Genomic DNA, 25,253 nt, shown 5'->3' with positions numbered 1-25,253 from the left:
ATTCCACTTAGTGTCTGTCATACGCAACATTTCAATCGACACTAAACTCAGTTATGCTGCTAATGCAGATGTTACAGATTGCAGTATTCCAGCGTTTACTGAAGCTGATTATTGGCTAAATCAGTAACCTGTTGAGAGGCTTCATAGTGACATTTAAAAATGATAAAACATTAAAGTTTTCTATAACAATTGAACTGTATGAAAATAACATCTACTTTCAAAAAAACAAAAAACCTGTGCAGAAATAACTCTGATGTGATTTAAAAACAAAGAATTGATAAATCCAATTTCTTTAATAAAGGCAAATTTAAATGCTGTCAGAAAGCAAACATGACAAAGTCATTGTTTATTTTTTAAGAACAAAAATTTAAGTGAAAAGATGTAATTATGATACAAATCTGCAATAGTGTACAGTGCAAGAGAAATAATGGCAGAACTACACAGGAAGGCACTACGTTTTTACATATGTGGCACTTGAACTGCATAATAAGCATGCAGCATTAGCAGCTGATAGTTAACTGGCCTCTCCTCAGCAAAATCTGCTCAGAACAAGCTGATATTTATCTAGGATTCCCCACTCAGTCAGTCGTGTGTAAGAATGCTTAAATAAAGCTGAGCCAAAGACACAGTTGTGACGGAAGTCATGCCAACAAGCTCTAATAAAGGGCCTTATAGTTGAACATGAGATTTAGTTTTCCTCGTAAGAATTCAATTTACAACCTGAGTGAATCAATTTTTCAATTGAACAGAGCAGTTTAGTATTTTTCTTCCATAAGGGAGGAATGAACCAAGTGGGTAAGTCTGTGAATCAGTTTGTCTGATCACCTCATGTCAGACTATTTGCATTGTGCAACCCCCTGATATTCCCTGCTCGCTTGTCCTGGTACGTGTCAAGCTGCACATGGACCAAGTACAGAATCACAAATGCTGCACAAGACAGGGTTTGATTCCTTCTCTGCCTCTGTCAGCCAGCCTAGCTCCGGCACAAGCAAGAAAAGTAAATCTGAAAAGGAGCTCTCTGCTACAAACACATTTAGAAAAATTAGTAGCACTGACATACATTTAAAACAAAACACAATGCGACAGTTCATAAATTCCAACAACGAAACAGAACAAAAAGCAGTCTGATCTCTACACTTACAGCCCGTAAAAATGTAATATGTTTCCTTATATAAAAGACGTAAAAGCTTATCCAAGCAGCATTCACTTTGATATTTTGCAGGTAAAAAGAGTTACAGGGTAATAAAGCCCCCTGCCTTCTCTCTTTAATCTGCGAAGGGTTCTCCCCCTCCCCTTTTAAACCCTGAAAGAAAAAAACAAATTGTATGCAGATATGCCACGTCTGCATTTGGAAGACAGGCTCATTCAGAGTGGTGACAGGTCTGCCTTTCATGATTATGAAGTAAGGAATGTGTGTCTCTTGTTTACTGAGGTGCAGGGGAAGCGCTATCATACCAGGACTAGGCAAGAGCTGGGGTTTGTTAAAGTACAAATGTACATAAACTGCCATGTCTGCGAAAGAGAGAGAGAGGTCACAGTGAGCTGAGGAAGGTTGCTTTTAAACATGCCTCGTCTACTGCCAGGGCTTTTGGTTTTTTTACTGTGCAATACGAACAATTTCTCCTCCCTGCTCTCAGCAAATCCCTTACATTTTAGCTGATAAGTAGTAGCAGCAAGCCTGTTACACACAATCAGGAGAATTGACAGATAAGAGGTTTAGTTTAAGGATGTAATCAGCATAAGCAAACACTAGACTGACCCAGCTGTAAACAGTGGAAATAAATGATAATATTTGTCCTGGTCACCTACTGAGCTATTAGACACTTTTCACTATGTAACAATGTAAATATAATGGCAGCAGTATATACAGCATGCAGTGCTATCATCTGGTTTTCCAAGCAAGAAAACTGAGCTTTTAGTTCATTTTTATTAAGAATTAAAGTAATTTCTGATTTTTTTTTTTTTTAAACAGAGCTGTAGTTTGTTCAAATCAACATTTCATTAACGGTGAATTTCTGAGGTGCTGTAAAATACCTCAAGCAGAAATAAAGTATGCCTGTAATATCAGATTATACTTTATTGAATGGCACCGGAGAACAGTTATCTATGAAGTAATGAAAATAATTGAGTGCTGAGAGAAAACCTCCATATTTCTTTCACATCATTTCATTAAACTGTAGGAATGCCTGCCTCCTTGAATTTGTATGGGAATCCCAAGCTAAATTTCCACAGTAACTTATAACCAAAAAAGCAGTATCAGTTCTCACACACACAATTTTGGATATCCCAAAAAATTCAGATACAAATATATGAGACTACATTTCAACATTAACAAAACCTGGATATAAAACTGAAATTATAGCTCTAGCTATCAGAAATAACTGCATTAAAACATGTAATGCTCTTAGAGTATTCCTTCTCAGTACAGCATTTGCAATCCTTAATGTCAAAGATGTCATTAAGTTTTTAAACCTTACATTTTCCTATCACATCCACATGCAATACGGTGCAAACAAAACCACCATGTCATATCTGACCATCACCTCAACTGCTTTATGAAACTTCATAAGCACTTCTACAAATTCTCACAAGAGACACTTGGGAGACGTGTATCAGGCAGTTTAATTGGAGAAACTCTTCGAACTGACTCTTCTTACACAACTTTATCCAGTTTCTACAGACTGTAGGATCACCTTGTCATCTTAGCTGCCCTAGACTAAAGCTGAGCTATAATCACGGTTGTAACGCTATATAAATAGATCCAGGGGAAATTAAACAACTGAAGGCTAAGTCTCTAGGGGGATGCTAAGTGTAGGAGGTAGCTGGCTAATTCTTCAGCACAAGCCCCCTTTTCAGAAGAGGGTGCTGCGAAGGGTCACAAAACATGTCTTTGTGTCATTTAGACTTACACAAATTCTTCACTTGGAAATTTGGTCCAAATCAGGAGGCGGAATGCACTTTCCCTCTGCAACAGGAAAGAGGTAACAAGAGTGTTCGGGCAGGGAAATTTTCCTGATTAAGACCAAACTTTTTGGAGTAAATAGCACAAATGAGTGTGACAGAATAAAATTTTTTTTCCAAAAGCACTAGACTGGAGCAGGGGAAAATGCCACCAGCTGATATAAAACTGCAGCACCAGGAGAAACAGCAAGGGGTTGTGATGCCCCTCACATTAAACAGCTTAGATAACACCACTCAGCATACAAGTTTCGTTGAGAGAGAGGAGGAATCAATAACCTTTTTTTTTTATTCAGATGTACCCCATTTCATGGCCATCAAATTGCTTGGCAGTTTCTGCCCCGTCCCCTGTAGCCTGCAAACTTCCAAGCCCTGAGAGGCTAGAAGTGCTCCAGGGAGCAGCTCCTAGTGCAGGACACTCCAGTTGCAGGTACCTTCACTAGGCAAAGGCCAAGGTATGTGGGCTCCCATGCTCAAGGCATTTTCACCAAAGCTAACAGACCAGTTTTTCCATCCCCTAAGGTGTCTGCCAGAAAACAGTTATTTACCACGATGATATCATCTTGTATGCAACAGAAACAAAAGAGAACCTAAGGTGCTCATATCCCTGCCACAACCTGCTTGCCTCGGGGTTTTGCGTGTATTTAGCAAGACCCTACGTTAGCCTTGTCACCAAAGTGCAACCTTCTGAAATCCCTACTGTAACTACCATCACTCAAGGTGGTAAAGCTCCCAAACAGCAACTAGGGAAGGATGAATTAGCAGAGAGAATTCTGGCTTTCTTCCCTCCCTCCCAGTGCAGAAGGCAGCAATGGCATAAGAACATGATGCATTTCCCCACCACCAGTGGCATTCACTTGATTAGTAAAAATATCGCTGTTACTAGCATTATAAGAATTTTTTTTTTAAAAGTTCCAAGAGGGAGACTTCCAGGCAGCTTGAAGAACAGCGTTCTTGGGTTACAGCATCAGAACTGACCATGCCTTCCTGAGTCTGTTAACCAAGAAGCTGAATTTGATATCATTCTCCTTAAATATAGGTCCCAAGATGAGATTCCTATCCGCCTTGCAACCTTATTATGAAGAATTCTTGGCTCAAATAAAGCAGATAAGCCTAACACGGGTTCACGAGTCACTGCCATTCTTGTAGGGGTTCTACCTTCCTACCGGTCACACAACTGCAAACACAACGAGCCGTGACAGACAAGCATCTAGCACGGTAGTGGGTACCAACCATACTGAGGCAGAGATGCACATGCACATGCTTAAAACAGTCTTTGAAAGAAATAATTCGAAGACATTTATAAAAGGAGATGAGCTTCTCTGAACACTTTGCTTTAAATTTCAAGCTTTGCCAATCACTCTCCTGTTGCACAGCGAAAAGCTTCCCAAACAAACTCTTACACCAACAAAACTCACTTCACTTTCTGAATACACATATTCTGAAACATTACAGAAACAGAACCTGTACCAGCAGGCTCATCAAATCTCACAATGAAAGACTTTCTGTTAGAGAAAACTTTTTAGAGCAAGAGAAAGCAAAGGAGGAATTAAAAATAGAGGCAAAAATGCATGGTATGCACCCAAGGGTCTGCTCCTGTAGCAAATACAAGTGATAATGGAATTTTACACTAGATGAGGAAATGGTCTGCTATTGAAAAATAAATGCCAAGACCTTTAACACAAACAAATGTCTATGTGAAACTGAGGATATTTATTTTCAGAATGGCAGCCCTGACTCTGATCACATAATTCAATTCTATTTACACGCAGACTATCATGCTAAATAATCCAGTTTAAAAATACACAGAAGAAACTGGGTAGACCTACACTGCAGTGAGAAAGGTCAGTTCTCAAAAAACAAGGTGGGAACCAACAAGAGGTTAAAACATACAGCCTAATGCTTATATTGCTATATTTCACGTTCGGTCACAGTAGCCTAATTTACATCAGCATTGCTGATTCTGCTTTTCCTAACATGCTTGTCTCTCCATCAAGAGTCCTGTAGACATTTACAAATCTTTTACAGTAGTTATATCAATACTATTAACAATCAATGCAATCAGCAGTGGTTATAATATTGATGCTAATGTTCTCTTTGATTAGAGAACATTATGAATTCCGATTTTGTGATGACTTCAATTGCCACAGAGTAAGTGAACCATCTTCTTTAAATACACAGATTTGACACAATGGGCAGTTGTACCAACATCTGCAGAAAGTTCCATGGAGACACGTATTGACATGCTCCAAATGCCACTAGAAGTCTATCTGCAGTTTATTAACTAAGCAAGAGAACAGAGAACAGTAGAGGAACCTTAGGTCATGACAAACAGATATGAAGAGGGAGTGTTTGGAAGCCATGTAACTTCATGTGCGACAGAAAATATAAGAGAAAACACTATCTTTGAAACCAGGAAGCACCTAGTACTATTACCATGTTCTTCCAAACTAGGAATAATCTTTTGTTTTGATAATGCATCCAACATATATGAAACCAAAAATCAGAAACCACACCTTTCTCTTTTGGGTTTCTCACTTGCAGTATTCTACTAATTCCTGTAGCTCAAAATAAAGACATTTATTTTAAAAGAGGCTGTCAATAAATCAGTAGTTTAGTGTCCTCAGAAGAGGCAAATGGATCACAGAACATTAGTCCTCAAGGCCTGTGTCCAGTTCAAAGATTCATTCTACTGTAGTCACAAAACCTACAGTGGTGGCTTGCCTTGTTTTATCTCCAATTCTGCCAAGTAGGACCACTTCCTAATAAGTAAGACTTTAAATGTGAAATACATAAATAAAATAACCTAGTCCAAGTGAATTAGATTATTCACAAGAAAGAAAAAGAAAAACAAACCAGGCCTTCTGCTTGTATGGATGTTGCTACAGTCTTTGTGGGTTTATATATTGCATATAATTTTACTTGCTATGTTCTCCACACTTGCTATGTTCTCTGCAGCTGCCACGGGCAGAAAAAGGTTGGCTGAGGACTGTTTTCTAAGAAATACTTCAGCGTGCACAAGTATTTCAAATAGGCAGCTTCTCAAGGGGCAAATACAGTAGTCAGACAGGCACTGTCACTACGAGAAGCCTATGGGAATGTTCCAGGCTTCAGCATATGTTAGCATCTTAGCAGTGGAAAATCACGACCTAATCAAATTTCCTGTGCCAAGTGAGTTGTAACTGTACCAACGAATGCCTTTTCCTGTAAATGTTACAAAGCAAACAAAAATAAACCAGCAAAGAAAGTCACACAGGAAAACATCCCATGTATGATACACACTTCAAATAACTCAATAAATCCCATAAAAAATTTTAGTAACTATTACTTCTACTGCAGTTATTTGAAAAAACTCCTCAGTGGATCTAACCCAGGGCAGCAGAAATTACATAGATGTGAAAAATAGAAATTATGGCAATCAGATTACATGGAATGCATCATGTTTTGGATACCATATCTGGATACTTAGAATTATGATAAGGAATAAACAACACATCAAGTGCACCATGACTGAATGGTGAGCTCAAGCACATGAATTCTTCCATGCCAACACTTGTACTTCACTAAACAATGTGACCAGATGAAAGTTTCAATTTCCCAAACTCACTTTGCTTTTGTTTTCTCCTCTGTCTACATGCTTACTGGAAAGAAAAACCAATAAAAACACAGTTAATACACATTCTAACATAATTCTGTAAAATAATATTTTAATCTGAGAAGGATTAGTGTACTGAGAAAATCCGTATGATGTGGATCACACAGTTAATAAGTTTACATGTGTCTGAGACTGCTGCTTTATAACTGTAGTAATGAGAAGATAAAAAAAAAAATGCATTTATGTCCTAGGAGGCACAGACACCAACAGCCTTTCAACCCACTGCTCTTTTGTCTCACGGCTCTGTTAAACAGTCAGCCGCTGCCAGATGCTCCAGCTAGAAGTGGTCACAGATGGTCAGTTGTCCAGTTAAGAGATCAGAATGCTCTCCTCAAACCTCCCCTAAAATAGTACCTCAACTGTATGCCGCAGATGAGAATATCTGAGCATGGTCAAGAGGCCATTCCACCTAGTTAAGACTGCAGCTCAAACTGGATAACTGAGCCAAGATTAACTCTCCACACTACTTCTAAGTAAACTACCTCAACACACTCCAAACACTAAATGTCAAACCATATATAACTTTGCTGATTACATTACAGATTCTCAGTTTATATATGTAATGTATATAATTCTCAGTTATATATGTAAAGAAATTCTCAGTTATATATGTAAACAGAAGCACCTCCTGCCTAGCGAGAATACCAACACACACGTACTACTATACGCCACAAAAGCTACAGGAGGAAACAGTCAAATGATCAATGGAAAAACCCCAGCAGAACTCGGCATCTCTGTGCCCTAATCTTTGTGCTCAGTCCTGCAAATATTTACTAGTATCCTTTAAAAATATTAAGAGGATAATAACATGCATAGAGGCTACTGGTTACTACAGTGAGCGATCAGTGCAGTATAGCTGTGACAAAGGCTACAGATAACAGAGAAACAGGCTAGAAATACTAGAGAAAAATCTTTGGTATTTTGTATTAATCTTTTGCTGTTTCTAGAGCAGGTGTAAATACATAAAAGCTGGGGAAAAAAAAGAGTATTAAATAGAATATTAAAAAGACATGTCATTTAATAGCAGCATTTACTAACTGAAGTTCTGTATCTTGTGATAGGTAGTTGTGTGTCCTTCTTCCAGCTTACACAAGATTTACAGGATCTGCTTACCTAGGCACTGTGCAACGCATATTTTGAAAGAGGATTATTCCATCAGCAGCATAACTCAAACTTGCAAAGCTTACTGCTGGCTAAATAGATGGCCAAACCAAACTCTGTCGCTCTACAGGTCTAATGATTTAAGCTCTCAAAGATGTCTTTTGACTTTGCTGTCTTCCAGAACAGTTAAATATTTTGTATACTCACCCAAACCACTGACGGTGTACTCAAGATCACCAGCACCCAACAGAATTGGTCCATTCTCCTGTTGGCCTTCTTCCTTGTAATACAGCTTGTATCCTTGAATAGCTGCCGTGTCCTCAGCGTCCTGCTGCCATTGGACTGTAATGGTTGTACAGTTCATCGGTTCCAAACGCAGTTCAGGAGACTTTGGTGCTGATTTCAGAGAAATATATAATATTCTTACATTCTAGAAACAACTAATTTTCACACAAAATTCTGGATACCCACCTTTCCAAAGTTCACTCAAGACTTTGATTCTAGCTTATCCGTGTATTCACATTATTATTTATAATGATGTCTGACTCCCTATAAGCTAATTTAGGATAAATCAGAATACTTTTTTTTTTTTTCTAATTCTGCATCTGAATAGAATAATTAATTAAATTTTCAAAGAAAATCAAAAAGACTCCAAAGACAGTTACAGACATAAATTACCTGCTGTTTTAAAGTGAGCCAGAGCTAATGCCATTAACAATAATATCACCGTTCACCAAGTGCTAATAATATAATGTACAATAATTGAAATTCAATGAAATCCAAAATGGATGGAAGTGGATTACAGCTAAGAAAATGTTACGTATTCAAATCTAGATCTCTTTCAAGCCATTCATGCAACGTTGAAAGCTTGCATGACATTACTAAGTAAAAATGTAATCCAAAGCTCAATTACAACTTAAATTTGACCTCAAATATCAAGTCAATTTGCATATCCAAAACATAAGTGTATTTTGTTTGTAAAACAGACATACATTTTTCAACTCAGATCTTTTAAGTACCTGGACATGCTGCTAATGTGTAACGTCCCCATTTGCAGAGAGGTATTTTACACTAAACAACATTGGGATCTAGGAGTGCCTTGTTTTTTTCCTTCGAATTATATACAACAGATGAAAACTGTGTTATCACTGGTTACAAGTCTACAAGCTAAAACGTTTGAGCAGTTCACAAATATAATTAATGTTTCCTGCCACCATGTCAAATATGTGAACATCAACATGTGGAAACAATCAAAGTTTGACACCAAAATAATACATCAGCTTTTCATTCTCCTGTCACATAAGGCCTTTCATAAGACAGATTAGTTCCTCTTCAACTTTTGATCCCGAAACTTTGTATTAACTGCATTTAATTTATCAAAGGAATCGGAAGGTTTTGCAGATCATGCACAGAATTATGGTTAGAACGCTTTTCTAGATTACCAGAATGAGAACACGTAATGGGAAAACCTATTTCACAGCCTTGCAGTACCAGTCAGAAAAATACGCAGCCTTCAAACGAAGTCTGCAATTGACCCCATCTCTAGGCTGCTGGTAATGTTAACAACTACCTTTCACACTTGTAGCTTTGGGAGTGCGGTGGGAAGTCCACAAAGATGCCTCTCCCCAGCCGATCCTTGTTGCAGCAGTGATACGAACCAAGTAGACACTGTCAGGTCTCAAGCCTTCAAGGAGATACTCATCTGAAGTCCCCGGAAGCTCCAAGACTTGGATTTTGGTCTCCGTGCTGAGGCGGAAAGACAGACGGTACAGGACCACCTGACCTCTCCTATATTTTGTGGGAATTGGCAGCCACGAGATGAGAATATCTGTAGGACTCCTGCTTGTCAAACTAATTTCGGGAGCTCTCAAGGGAACTGAAAAAAAAAAAAAAGACAAAGCTTTTGAGCTAAGGGGAAAGAGAGATGGAAAATTCTCATCTGACACCTTAGCTTATGAGGAGGTGTCAGTAATGTAAGAGTAAATAATACAAGATGTTTTGTAGACTCTTTTTTTATCTGAAGGATAACTTCAAATAAAACTGCTCATACTTCTCACCTTACGCATGCAGTATAGCCTTGGCAAGCTCCTCTCTTTAAGGCTCTCAACATTTTCTTCTCTTATTACTGCCAGCAGTAATCAAAGGCAATCAGCACCTCACTGTTCTGGCAAACTGACTGTCAAGGTGAGGTGCAGCAGCTCAAATTGAGAGTCTAGACAACAACATGTACTGTTGAAGACTCGGTGCATGTCCTCTTCCGCCAACCATGTAATGAGGATAGTAACTCCCAGCAAAGAGACAGGCAGACAACTGGAACGGGCAATGTTCCACGCTGTCAAAGCTTAACCCTGTCAGAATTTATTAATCAGTTCTAATGAACTATACCAGACAGTTTGTGGTTGGCACGATGTTCACATTAGTTAAGTCACTGCACAGAAATAAGTCCATACTGTCTTTTATGAAATTCTTATTATACCGACAAGCACATAGTCCAAAAAAAAAAAACCAAAAAACAACCAACTAACCAACAAACGGACAAAAATAAAAAACACATCCTTTTTTCAGTACAGCAAATTTTCATTCCAAAATTTCCTTCAAAATTTGCAAAAAATGCCATGGGTGTCCAGTTTGATTCACATTTTAGATGCTTAGAAGAGACTAAATCCTAGGCTATCATCAAATTCTCAACACTGAGGGAGTTCTTAAAGCTCTAGAATAGGTATTTACATGATTTAATAAAATGTCTTTCAACATAGAAAAAGACACCATGGAATAGATAACGTTTCCCTGTCAGAATGTTATTTTTTCTCATTCCTTTCATTAGCTGGCTCAGTCCTACATCACACGTATCCAGAATTCTCACTGACATCAATGGATAATTGGGATCCTCAAGAGCTGTTAGCACTGGATTACACATTTCTATCTGACACAAATAAAACTGTTCACCTAAATCAGGTGTATTTCTCTTACCATCTTCAAGGGTGTGCTGAGTCACATGGTCTGACATCTGACTGGCTCCCAGAGGCATATAAGCTACAATATAGAAGGTGTAGTTGCTGGCTGGTTCCAGGTCATCAATAATGTAATGGGTTGTATCATTTCCAATGACCACTTGATATTCTTCATTATTTAAACCTGGCATAAAACAAGCGTTAGACAAACAGAAGTTCTTGTAAATCTCTAAACATCTACCTTGGCTCTAAGATGTTACACAGTTGTTTCATGTTCTTCCTCAGACTACCTCTACTTTTCCAAACTCACTAAGAAAAAGCTCTTTTATGCACAGGAGTAACTGTGTCTTGCTGTGCTGTAGGTTATGGCGTTTCAGGATTTTCCTGGAAAAGGGATGCTGAATGCAATTCTAAACCCTATTTAGAATTAGTCACAACAAACTGCGCCCAATGTACAGTAACACAACAGACAAGCTCTAATAGCCTTATCATTCATACCAAGCTCCTAAATCTATTTGTTTAGAGTCAGGGAGGTTTTTTTTCCAAACCTACTTACAGAGCCTTTCTATAACAGACTGCAGGAATGCAAGGGCTCCACTCCATCAAAAACAAAACAAACACCCCCCTCCCTCAAAGAAACAGACAGAAAGAATTTATTCAGCAAAGGATCTCATTTTATCCCTACGAATTCTATTCTGTTTGATTGACACTTTTTTTTTTTCCTTTAATTTGGAGAGAAGCCAATAAGAACAGACCAGAATGAGCTTCAAAAATGTTTGGTTCCTTAGTGAGTTCTTTAAAAAAAAATTTCTCAGCAATTCACATTTAAATATGCATCACAACGCACGCAGCAGTCCTTGTCTTTGTTGGGCTTTATTCCTATAGAGGAAAGCTATTAAGTGGAATAAGTGTGGTGAAAGCTGCTGTGTTAACGAACAATTCACACCAAGTGCACGTCAACTTAATCAAAACTCTCTAAGAGCCAGCTCCTCCTCTTCACAACTGAATTTATAAACAAAACGAAAGGCAAATTCCACCATTAAGTTTTCCCACATTTATGAATTAACTTGATAGCATTTTAATTAGACAAGATTACGAGCATCTCACAACAGACTATTTAATGGCCTGTTAATTAGGAATCGCAAGGCACGATTTCTGACCTGCTAAACAAGATCCTTGAGCTCAAATTAAAAGGACTTGTTCTCTTATTGAATGGATTGCTAGGCCTCATGCAGAGGCCCTAATGAAACAGCCATAATAGAGAACAAGGCTTGCCTTCCACCACAATCAGTGTTCCCTTTGTGCCTTTTCTAAACCACTAACAAGGAATTAACACACTCCAACATGCACGCTCATCAGACCCTTTTTCTTCTTGCTACTATGACCCCGATTTGAATGTAAAATATTCTGCTTAAAGAAACAAAAAACAAAACCACAAAAAACCACCTGTTGGTTTCTTCAGCTAACTTGATTACAACACTAACTTTTTTTCCCCTTAAATAGGGACAAGGACCCGAACCTGTTTTTACAGTGAAACATCAGAATAGTCGAGCTGTGAAATTAAAGGATGAATGATGGTATCTTTTATATCCAAAGCACCTACCACATTGTGAAGTCTACACAAAAAACTCTACCAAACCGCAGAATCATAGAGTACTTTCCAGTTTTGCTTTCTGTTTAAAGTTTATGGAATCATAAGCATCGGCACAAATTAGGAGACTTGGCAAGCACTGTTGTCTTTTGCAATAACGTGTTCTTTGCTCACACTGACAAATGTGGTTCTAACTTAAACAAGAGAGCAATATATGAACAGAAATGCATAAAGTAAAAAGTTACACACGCGATGCAAGATAGATATACTTTAATCACATCAGATACATCCAAGAGAGTTTTTAATGTTCATTAGGGTATGAATGGTGCAAGGGCAGACTGGGAAAAGACAGGCTGAAAGCAATACAAAAGCAATACATTCATACAAACTATTTACATTATTATCCAGAATTCTTACAGAGTAAATAAGGTGTTGACAATGTCAACAGTCTACTTAGCACCTGTATGGCCTGGTAGGGTGTGAAAGTCATCAAAAGACTTTCCTCATTATTTAATTTGGATTTCTTTAAATATAGTTGCTTCTAAATTTACATTAGAGATGTGGCTGATGTAATGTTTTTTCACAAAGGCATCTTCTAGGTTTTTAATAATTCCTTCGATATGTGGGCAACATCCTCAGAAAGGTTTACAAACTCTCACTTAGAAAGCAATTATTTTTACAGAAGTGCAGTCCGCTAGCCTTTGTAGCTCAACGTTTTTTCTATGAAACGAGAAAGAAGGGTTTTACGTCCTGATGCAGATCTTCTGGTACAAGGAAAAACACGTGCAGATCCCCTACATATCAATTCCCACCACTGTAGTTACTTCATTTAACATAGCCTGCCCTACTCTCTCTGTGGACTTCTTTACTAAAGTGAAAGGATGCACAACCACATTATATTAAATAAGTATCACAAGACAGTCTGGAAGGATGAAAAAAATAATATTTGAGAAAGCACGTTCAAGTAAATCAGTGGGTATGGGGTTTTTTTCATTGCTTTTGTTTGGAATTTGTTTTGGTTTTCTTAAACCAAGACAAACTATAATTTAATTTCACATGATACAAACTTTGCTTAAGAAAGCAAATGAAGCAGGAATTGCACAAATATTTTGCAGAAAACACATTTCAGAAGGAGCCTCCTTTCACTACTGTGCAAGAGTATTTCCTGCACGAACACACACTTCCCTAAGTACAGTTTTCTTTCAAGTTGCCCCATCTCTACTCTCTACACTGGCACAGGACATACAATTACTCGGATAACTTATCTAGTGTGACTTTATTCATATTAGCCTTAAGAGGGGATTGTGAGCACAATACCTCAGTGACTGAGAGTGTAGGGGGTAATTTCCCTCACCTCTTGTCCTCATTATCTTTTAAAACTCTTTCTTCCTTCCTTCAAGACAGAATTCTCTTGTGTCCTGAAATATTCCACTTGCAAAAGAAAAGGCAGCTATTCCTGCATCAGTATTAGAGTAATTAAGCTGTCCTTCCTGTCCTCTGCTTAGCAGATGGCAGACTGGTATTCCACACAGAGCTGAGCATCTGCAGTCCTGTCCTTGAATAAACCATTTACTGAATAGAAATGGAAAAAGAAATCACTCCTAGAAAACAGAACTGCATCGCAGCTCAGTTTGAGCCATGCATCTAACAAATTTTCAAGCCACTTGGCAATCGCTTATCCTGCTTATGAAAAATGCCGGTTTCCTATAACCTTAAAGATTACCTTAAATTAAAGCAATTATTACGCATAACACTACAGGCTTTTAAAACATCTAGTTACTCATTTTTATTCTAACTATCCATTCCTTCTTATATAGGTATCTATATATAATTTCAGAGACCAGGATAAACTGTTCATGGCTATTTAAGCATATTTCAGAGTTTGAGTATATTGTTTCTCATTATAGGAGACCAAGGGGAGAAAGGAGAGCAGATTTTACCATTCAGCCAACATTCGTTCCTAGAAAAGGTAGTTAAGCCAATAAAGATTAATAATTCTACTCCAAAATACATGAAAGCCAGTAAAGTCACTAGAATTTGCAGATCTAGACAAAAAAAAACCAACTGTCTCTGGTGAAAAATTCAACTCTAAGCCTCCAGGTTTCTGTTGTATGCTCTGTCCTTCCCTGCCAAGCACACAGATGAAAAAAGACTAAGCAGAGGCTCTTGCTGAGGACAGAGGGAAACCCATATAGTATTACGGACACCTCAGGTTTTTAAAGCCCACTCCTAACTTCAAAATCTGCTCATTGGAATGATCAGAGAAGGGTGAGTTGGAAGAAGACTCGGGCCCACAAATTAGATAATGAGGCAAAACCACTTTTCCCCAAGAATGCCTTTTGATTACAACATGCATTTATATGCCAGTATGCTCTGACACAGTGCTGGTCATGAACTATTGAAATTTGACAGACTTTGCAAGGGCATTCGAGTTCTTACAAGTAGTTAAATAATATTTCCATCAAATTGCTTACCTTCTGATTTCATGTAATGCACAGAGTACGCAATCACTTTGTCTGAATTATACAGTGGCCTCTCCCACGCTAGCAGGATCGCCGAGCTTGACATCGTTTCAGCATGGACATTGTAAGGTGCACTGGGTCTGTCTTCTGACATGACTACAGTGAGCCTCGCCCTGGAGAGAATAGATCCCTGGCTGTTCTCAGCCATGCATTGATAAATGGCATCATCTTCAGGAATGATCTGGTTAATCACCAATTTACTGGATCCAAAAGGAAGAAAAAGCAGGGAAAAAAGCTCACACCATGGATAAACATAGCTCTACATAATGCAACAACTTATGTTTGCCTCTGCTTCATCAATGCAGTATAACTGACTTGTGCACCACAATCTATTAGCAATGAATATGTAGCTATGAAATTTCGCAGCTTGAAATGCTCCTCAAAACCTGCCATGGTTATGTTTATGCCTGCAAAGCCAGGCACGGTGAAAACAAACCTGTGGATCTATACCCCACCTGTAAAAAGCACAACATTAGGGTTGTCATTTCTTAACCAACCCTTTGATATGAGCTGCTCATTATACAGTAACAGTGAAGTGACACCTCAAAAAACTAGCAAGATTCTGGTCTCTGCTACAATACCGTAAATCTAGAGCAACTCTGCAGTAAAATCACTTTGGTTTCCCCCCCACCCAGGTAAGGCAGTGATCGTAACTGCTTTGATTTTAGGTATTGACTAATGTGCATTCCTTCTGCCAATGTCCGTAACTATGTCCTTCTGAAATGTCCACGACTATATTTGATGTCCAATTTCACATTTACTTGAGCTATATTTTGCTTTGCTATATTCATTACTGGAATTTCTTTCTTTGGTAGCACATCACTAGCACAGCTCTCATACCACAATTTTAATCTTACCTGTTGTACATTTTTATTCTACCATTGGAGTGTATTCTCCTTCCATTTTTTAACCATGAAATTTTGGGGGCAGGATTTCCTTCTGCCTGACAAGCAAAACGAGCAGTACCGGCTCTAGGTCTTGTTAAACTTTCCGGCCATTCCACAAACGAAGGTGGAGCTACAGATAAGTAACAAGAAGGGGAAAAAAAAAATAAAAATCAAGCCTCGGCAAATGCAAGGACAGTCAGAATAACAGTGACTTTTCCACACACAAACCTCTCTCCTCAAGCCTCTTAAATACGCATATATACATATTATATATTTCTGCTTCATTACGGTATTTTCTGTGTTGAAAGCCTGCCTTCCCAGAGCACACATCGCACCTGGGTATCTCCAAGTGCAAATGAACTGCTACTTTATTACTCAAAGGCTGAGTATCTGACACTTCTCATCTAAGTCAACAGACAGAAGAATGTAGCCACAGTTTTGTGACACTTTTCATCTCTGCAGTCTCCCTACAGCCCTCGGCGCACTAAATTTGAGACAAAAATTCAGCTGAGTACATAGCAAAGCACAAGGACAGACAAGTTATTAAACACATTGTGGAAGTCAAAGCAGGCTCACCCAGCACAGTGAGCGTTGCCATCGCTACTGTGAAGTTCCGTGTGCCCGGAATAGTAGCTCGACAGACATACACGCCTGCATGCTGCACCTTTACATCAGAAATCATGAGGTTCCCATTTCCAAGGACGCGGGTATTGAAGACATCAATGGACTTGTGGTCTAAGGGAGAGAAGGGGAGAAGCGTGGTTACAAGGCTGTTCACAGTGTCTAAATAACTTTGCTAAATAGGGTTGCCAGACAGCAGTGGCATAAATTAGATTTTAAAATTCCAAAGATGCAAAGGGAAATTACAGATGAGCTTTCCGAAGTTTCCGTTTTGCATTTGCTCTGCTTTACTCTTCAGGCTAGTTACGTGACCATTCAGATGGTTGGATCTCACCACTTGGTAAGCGGTTTATATCTGAAATTCACCATCACAGCTAAAAAACTAATGCCATTTTCCCAGTTAGCCTCCCCAACTGCCTCGCACTATGACTCAGTTCACCTATATCATCTTTACAAACAGGGACCATTATCTCCTTTTGAATTATGCTGGGGATAAAATGAGACTATTCAATTACCATATATTTTCTTCCATTTTCACAGCAAATGTTCTTTGACTGCTGGGTAACTTTTTTCTTACTTGTTTGTCTATAAAAGCCACTGAATCAACCACAAAACACATGTTTATTTCTCCTACTTTTAGAAATAAAAATGTAGGAAAAAACTTTTTGTGCTTCTACAGGTACAGTCCTCACTTTCACATTTAGGTTCATGTCAGAATAAAAGCGGAGGTAGTTTTAATGGAAAAAATATGATGTGTTGATGCATGTTATTATGCTTACTGCATTCCCCCTCTTATCTTCTAGGCAGACTATTCGGGGTTTGACTATACCCATCCATAGTCCAAATGGCCCATTAACACAAGGTCCAAATCACATTCACACTGCTTCTAAGAAGAGGGGGAGAAACATCTACAATTGTTTCATAGGATGCAACCACTCCAACCCGCCCTAAACTCACCACTGATTCTACTCCAAGTCACAGATCCCTGGAGGTCACTGCCCTACCCGGCACTTTGCCCGCACTGCGCTGGGGGCAGGCGGGATCGACAGCAGAAGCAGAGAGCCGAAAGCCTCAGAAAACCTCAGGGCTTCTTAACAGCAGTATGCAACTAAAAGGCGTTTTGCTTACCCTACCCTTACCTACTAATCATTACCTACTACATGAAGCCTCACAACAGTAATTGCCAAAATCCTTTCTTTCCAGTTTCACTTCCTCTCCACAGCCTGAAGGTTGTATGCTGTAATTTTAAGACCTACCTAACCGGCTCCAGGAGATGATTGGCTTTGGATTCCCTGTGGCTACGCACTCCAGTATGGCAGTTTGATGAAGAGATGCTGTAATGTTTTGAGGACCAGCTATGATAGATGGCTTGTGAAAAGGCTTCAAGTCCGAGGCTTTGGAGGAAGAAAAGATAAAAAAATAAAAAATGTTAGAACAATTAAATAAAAACTCAATTAAATATGAAATAAAACATGATTGATTTTTTTAAGTATGCTTAAAACTAAGTTTACACCAAAGCCTTATTTCACTAATTGTGGAGACTTACACTGAACAATATTTTAGCCACAAAATACAAGTAAGCAAAATTATCATTTGGGTGAACGGTTCAGAAGACAGTTACAGCTTTTTAATGCATGGAAGTGTTTTTGCTAGAATGTTAAAATGAATGTAGCACCACTGAAAAAACCTCACGTGGTGAGTACCTGGGATAACACTCAGCACTGCCTCAGTGCTTTTACGTCTATTGGCTATTGTTGTGGCAACACATCGATAATTCCCAGCATCCTTCGGTTCAACACCATAGATCTGCAGAACTCCTGTAGGCAGAGCTGTTATCCTGTCACAAAAATATAAAAAACTGAAATGTAGATAAATGTTCGGCCAGCGAACACTATCATGGAATTAACTACTTGTTTTACAAACAGCTATTGCTACACTGACCTGGGAACAGCAGGCTGGAGACTCAAAAATGTTCTATGTACACGACACTTCCCTGCATTTCTGAACTATGGGAGAGATTCCCCTTAGCACCACAATGAAAGCAGAAGAATTTATTTTCAACCAGCAGATCTTTCTCACCCTCAGAATCATCCATCCCAATCTTCTTTAGTCAGCTACTACAGTCATACTATTATGGGGTTTTAGTAGCAAGTTCTGATATACCAGCATAACCGGGATACAGTTCCCTGAAACCCACTTATGCTTTCAATTTGTATGTTTCTTTCTACTTTCCTTTGCATCTCAGGTATCTCAGACACGTTCAACAGAAGTTACATGTCAAGAAGGATGGGAATAGGTTCAACGAATGAAATCTGGACAAAGAAAGAAGCTAGCAGGGAGTAGACTGCATTCTTTGAGTTACTCGTTTGAAGGGAAGTCTCCCGGCACAGAATTTCCTTAGCATGAAGTGTTTTACCTCGATATTCTGTACATTTAATTCTTTATTGGCCCTTTAAAGAAAAATATATTCAACATCAATTCTTCAGTGAAAGCAATCCCGCTAGTTCAAATCACTCCCACAGCCGAGGTCCATCTACTCTGTATCTCACAGCAATTCCCATTCCTGAGGATGCCTTGCATACAAAATTCTCCGATGACAATTCATAGGTCAGTGATTACTGCATAGAAAACAGCGGGTGATTCTGATCATGACATCTATTTAAAATCCATTGACAACATTACTATGACTAGCTATTTTAATAGTTGACATACTATAAACGTAGAACTTCTTTACACAATCACATTGCAAGTATCCAGATTTCCTTCTTGTAGCAGGTGCAAAATTGTCACAGAAAATAAATGACATTCTAAAATGTGTAACTCTCCATACCTGTCCATGACTAAAGGTAAAGTTGTTCGATTCACTTCCCAGGTCACAGTGGCAGGAGGGTTTGCCGTTATCTTACAAGCAAATCGAGCTACTCCACCTTCTTGGACCTCAGTTGAAAGTGGCTGGACTTCAAATGCAGAAATGGCTAAAAATAAGAGAACATTGAGTTTAAAAGACTAAAGTGGGGAAAGATTGCTGGCTATACCAAACTCAAGATCATAGATCAACTAGTAAAAATACCCAGAAATAGTCCTCTTTTCTACAGACAAAGAAAGATAGGTCTAATTACCTTGACAACTTTGCTCAGTAGCATGGTTTCATTGGCTGAGGGCTTCTATAAACTAACTTTGCTTTAACCTAATTCAGTAAAAAAGTGTTTCGATGAAAATGAAAATGACACTCTCAAATAGAATGAAGCAGACAAACTGACTGGTATGTAGCTGGAAAGCATATCAATTATTAAACTACTGAACTTCATGTCAATTCAAGTAGTTTGGGACTGACACCACTATACTTCAAAAAAACCCAACATTTGGTTCCTGACAGTCATATTTTAGTCCTTTAATTATACTCTTTTTAGTAAAAGCATTTGGAGAGTTGTACAAGCTCATGTTTGACAGGAAAAAGAAATCAAAACCAAAGAAGATCTCAAAATAACTTTAATCACATAAGGACACATTGATCCCAACTGTCCAAGCAGTCACTAAGCGAATGGCTGATGCACAGCACATGAATATAATTTCAAGCATTTACAGCTTAAGGAGTTCACAAAATCGAGCCAACTGAAGTGGGAGATCAATAAATACTTCCCAGCTAACAGACACCTAAGAGATTCATCAGTAGTTGGATTTCTTTGCTCAGAAAATAAAAGCCAAAGGGAAAGGGAAACACAAACCTCTCTAATTAATTGCTCCATTTACTGCTACTTACAACATAATTAACAGAAAGAATAGCCCTTCAGAGGCAACTCCTTTTGGATAACTCACAACACAAGTAATTCCACACACACTTCCACCCCCTCTAACTGCACAGGGAACAATCTCTGCATAATCTCAATAGCACTGATTTATTATTTTTTTTTAAAAAAAAAACAGATTTCAAATTTCTACTCTTGTATTATTATACAGAAAAATTACATTAATAGATAAACCAATATTAGTACATCACCCATCTCTTAGCATTCAAGTTCTGTGTTGAAAAAACTCCTCTATTTTACTTGTTTATTAATTGAAATGGGTTTTCATCCTATTTACTCTAACACGTTTTCAACAATATCCTTCTGCATAGAGGACAAATCCGGTACTGATGCACATCAGGCATTACAATGAATGCCACCCACTGCCCATCATTTTACTACTGCATAGCATCAACAGATTAATACCGGAGTGTGAAGGAAATGTGACATGACTTGGTTGCTTTCCCCTCCATGCACAAATTAACTCCTAATATGGGCCTAATCACATAACTTAAAGATTCCTATTACTAGAATATCTATTTCACTTCCCACATCAGAATAAATCCTTTCTTCACGCTGCTTTCCTGCAGTCGCATCAGCGCTACAGGAATGAGCATTCCTAGTCATACCAGCAGAGTTAAAGCATTGCAGTTTTGTGAGCAGAACTCCCAAAGACTGTGATGAACAAGACAACCAAACCGTCCTGTGCAGCAAAACCAACTAAGAGCAGTTGTGGCCACGTGATCCAAGTGTCACAGCCATTGGAAACCAAGTCTGGCACCTGAAATGCGAGTTTGAGTCCCAGGACGCAAGCAGAGATTCTCCTGGTATCTGCTATTGCGGCCAGTGCCATGCTTTTGCCAGGGGCTCCCACAGCCCCAGCACACTCTGCAATCTGTTCCCTGCCTACTTTCATCGCAGACAGAAGTCGCCTCTCTCACCAGCAGAATTTAACCCAGTTCCCTGTGATCCACTTTTTGTTCTTTCACTTCTGAGCAGTACCAGCTTTAAGAATAAACAAACAAAAAAACCCACAAGTAGCATAAGGACATTACAACAAAAGTCTTACACTGAAAGCCTGTTGGGGGGGAAAACAGTTCCCTCCTTAAACAGATTTTATTTTGATTACTAAGGACTCATCAAAAGCAAAACCAAGAGACTTAGTAGTTCTTTGCCTACCTACAGAAGTTCAGCTTCAGAGAACTGAAAGACTCCGTGCAAGTCAAGCAACTTGCACAGACACCAGGTTGTTCCCATGACTCTAAGCTTCTGGATTTTCTTTCCACTGAATTTGACCCAGTCCGACTCTCCTGTAGTTTTCCACCACAGAAGCCGGGGAGGAGGGGGACACCAATAAATAAAAGCATCCAGACTTGTCTTACTTTTTCCTCTCCCTCCTTCTTCATTTTAACTCCTCCCCATACAGAAAATGTGTCTGTCTCCACATGGAGTCACAACAGTATTTCAAGAGTGCTTTTCCTAACAGATTTTATAACAGAAAACATGGTGTTTTGCGTTCCTCATTTATTTTCTGAAAGGATGATGTAGAAAACTAGGAAAGTCTACTCAGCTTTCAAAATGAAAGCTCTAGGAATGTAATAACAGCAGAGATAATAAGAACACCACAAATCAACGTAACACAAGTTTCAGACCCATGATGTAGCACAGCTGCATAAGAAAGTGACATAAGAAAAGATCATTTTAACAAGGCAGCAAGGTAACTGTCTTGTTGAAGCAAAGCTCTTATACACCTCAAAAAGTTTCATCTCTTTAGTAACTATAAAACCACACCCAGAATTTTCTGTTGATATAATTCTTTAAAAGGTCAGAGAGAGACAACAGAAACACAATATTTGGTTTTCATTTATGTAAATAAAAACAATTAATTAGTTCCATGCATCCAGTACATCACAGCTGAAGATTAAAGACAGAAGCAAGACTCTCAAGAACTACAAAAGAAACTGAGGAAAATTAGTATTTCACAGAACACAAAAAGTCATCGTGATAGCAAGCAAACAGATTCAGCTATTTGATTTAGAAAATCCAATGCAAGTAGTTAATTGAAGTTGATAGTAAAGGAACACTTTTCCACCTGAGCAGGAACAACGCACTTCCTCAGAAATTTAATCTTCAAAGATAGCAAAAGTCAGAACTATGGAGAACTGCACAAAACCTTCAGAAAAACTCCTTTAACATCACTAAATGTGGTTTTAAAAACAAAAAATCCCTACTTGCATCTCATCTAAATTTATACATTATTTATCCGCTTAGCTTAATACTTGCTCCTTCTGCATCTTGTTTCTTTATGCAAAACCTTGGTTTCTTCCTAATTCTGACTTTATTTGTTCCAGTAAAATCTGTTTTTACAAGTCTGTTCCTGTCTTGTGAAACCTGACCTCTTTGTAACAGGCTTGTTTTCATGGCAAGTGCTGATACCAACTCAGAACCCCAAGAAAAAGTCATTAAAGCACTGCTGTTAAGAGGCCGGAGCTCTATAAAATGGATAAGAAACAAAGTCTCATGAGACATACGTTATTTGTGAAAACAACCCTGCAAAACACAATAAATGTAAGTGGGTTTTTATTCGAGTTTTCCTCTCTCTTCTCCAGTCTATTTAATCATTTTGTTCCCAGATTTATAGCCAAAAGAAAACAATTAATGTTACTCCAGGAATCTGATGCTTCCACCATTTTTACCCTAGATACCAAACGCTGCTTACAGAAGAAGAAAGCAACAGCTAGAAACTGTATTTAATTCCATAAATTTCTGCAATCTATGTGATTGGAACGTGTTTGTATAGCTGCTTTTGAGTATGAGTATCTTTGATGACACAAAACACACAGTTCTGTCCAATAAAGTTATCCCAAGCAAGGAGAAATCAGAGTTCAGTTCCAGGATGAGTTCCCTCATTTACCACTGAAGCTCACAGGCTCAACAGCTTGCTGTCATACACTTATTAAATATTAGAGAAGCGCTGTTGGTGTCTCCTGCACCATACACGGGTTAAATACTGTCCTGCAAGTATGAAAAAGACATTTATGCACCTAAACAGCTTTACATAAAATCATAGAATCCTAAAATAGATTGGGATGGACCTTAAAGCCCATCCAGTTCCACCCCCCTGCCATGGGCAGGGACACCTCCCACTGGCTCAGGCTGCCCAAGGCCCATCCAACCTGGCCTGGAACACCTCCAGGGATGGGGCAGCCACAGCTTCCCTGGGCAACCTGGGCCAGGGCCTCACCACCCTCATGGTGAAGAAATTCTTCTTTATGTCCAGTCTAACTCTGCCCCTCTCCAGTTTATCCCCATTGCCCCTCCTCCCATCCCCATGTGCCTTTGTGAACAGCCCCTCCTCAGCTTTCCTGTAGCCCCTTCAGACGCTGGAAGGTCACTCTAAGGTCTCCTCAGAGCCTTCTCTTCTCCAGGCTGAACAACCCCAACTCTCTCAGCCTGTCCTCGTACAGGAGGTGCTCCAGGTCCTTGGATCATCCTTGTTGCCTTCTCTGGACTCTTTCCAACAGCTCCATCACCCTCTTATGTTGAGGATTCCAGAACTGGACACAATATTCCAGATGAGGTCTCACAAGAGATGAATAGAGGGGCAGAATCCCCTCCCTCGACCCGCTGGCCACATAGATTTAAGTAAGGCAAGAAAAAGTAAAACTTAAGAACTTAATCCCTCACTTTTTTGTGTGTGCGTTTGTTTAAATAAAGCAGCAGTCTTTAATAAAAAAAGGAGAAACAAACAAACTAAAAAGAAACACAATGCATACCCACTTCATCCACCCTTGAAGCTCCTTCAAACCCAAGTCCAGGTGACTCATTCCCTTACTTGCTGCACTTTCTACTCACACACATTTTGTCATTACGCGACTTTCTGAACGAGCTTGCTTTAAGAGGGAAAAAAATCCCCACAATCTACATGTTTATTATTGTTAAAGCTTGCTGGTTTCATCAGAGCGGACACTAGTCCAAGACTGGACTGCAACTGACAGAATGGAACATAAAGCCCCTGAACTGAAATTATTCCCTGACCTGAAACAGTAGCACAGAATTGGGTTTCCTGTAACCAGAATGCAGGAAACACTGAGAAACTCTCCAGCAGACCATATTGACCACTTCAGTGTTTCTCAGGAGATAGATGGTCAGGTGGGAAGAAGGAAGAACAGAAGTGCACAATGCCATTTGTTGAACTTACATGTTAATGCTATTGAGATTTAAACAACAGCCATAGCCCTTCAATGAAACCAAGAATCTTTTCCTTTTTTATTTTAAATTCTCAGCTAAAGAGGTTTCACTTTAGAAAAATAAAGTTGCACATTAAAGAAAAGCTACACTTTTTTTCCAAAAAAGTGATTTTCAGAGCATCGAGTGATAAACTTAGTATTGAATTTGCTCTTTTTAATCTGGTTTTCCTGATGTTCTCTCTCTGAATTAATGTTTAAAAATGCAACAAATACATATGTGTATCGGATTTTGGTACCAAAGCCAACTCGCACATACTGTCCTGGAGTGTAACACAAATTTCTCAGCCCTTGCAGGAGCAAGACTTAAAACAAATTATGAAAGAAGTTCTGTCATGCCTTTTAGCATATGGACACGTATTTTCAAATGCTTTGCTACTTGAATGGCACACTGTGGTCCAGGTCTGGATTGGAAATAACCTTTACATGAGTACCAACAGATCCAGACATGCTCAAGACTACAGACACATAGCTATTCTCCCCATTTCTGATGAAACAGCTGGAGTACATAGAGATGGAGCTGTCATCAAGTGATCTCACGGGTGGATCTTTCATGAGTTTCCCCCGAGATGCTAGTAAAAATTAAATAAAGTACTTGGGAGCTCGAGTTCTTCTTAGTACGTACACTTCAGAGGGGAATGTCACACAAACAGAGCGATATGGGTAAAACTTTTCATAACTACAAGTGAAAAGGGTTTACCCCATGAATGGGAACTCTGTGCTACCACACACAAAATGATTTCTTGTATTAATTTTTAAAATTTTCAACAAGCATTGTTTGGCCTAAAATTATTATTTTTTAAAACGTGAGGCATAAAACTGGAAGATTTTAGGAGAAAATAGAACTGACCTGTAAGGAAATATTGAAAGAGCTGGGACCTGATTAATCCTGGGAAAGAAAACCAAAGAGAAGTAACAGCCTTACAAATATTCAA

General features: G+C 38.8%; 1 protein-coding gene across 1 annotated transcript in view; it reads right to left on the bottom strand.

The window, feature by feature from the left end:
* The window catches only part of PRTG (protogenin), a 94,494-nt gene that overhangs the window by 35,974 nt on the left and 33,267 nt on the right, over positions 1 to 25,253 (bottom strand). The window contains exons 3-11 of the mRNA XM_054077805.1: positions 19,117 to 19,261; positions 17,990 to 18,123; positions 17,543 to 17,680; positions 16,242 to 16,400; positions 15,636 to 15,795; positions 14,731 to 14,978; positions 10,685 to 10,849; positions 9,285 to 9,590; positions 7,922 to 8,110 (exon numbers count right to left, since the gene is read on the bottom strand). Coding sequence (XP_053933780.1) covers positions 7,922 to 8,110; positions 9,285 to 9,590; positions 10,685 to 10,849; positions 14,731 to 14,978; positions 15,636 to 15,795; positions 16,242 to 16,400; positions 17,543 to 17,680; positions 17,990 to 18,123; positions 19,117 to 19,261 — 1,644 coding nt within the window. The remainder of the gene's footprint in view (positions 1 to 7,921; positions 8,111 to 9,284; positions 9,591 to 10,684; positions 10,850 to 14,730; positions 14,979 to 15,635; positions 15,796 to 16,241; positions 16,401 to 17,542; positions 17,681 to 17,989; positions 18,124 to 19,116; positions 19,262 to 25,253) is intronic.

This window comes from Cuculus canorus, chromosome 12, assembly GCF_017976375.1.
Source record: "Cuculus canorus isolate bCucCan1 chromosome 12, bCucCan1.pri, whole genome shotgun sequence".
Taxonomy (NCBI): Eukaryota; Metazoa; Chordata; class Aves; order Cuculiformes; family Cuculidae; genus Cuculus; species Cuculus canorus.
The sequence above is the reverse complement of the archived record's forward strand: the minus strand, read 5'-3'. Positions and strand labels throughout refer to the sequence as shown.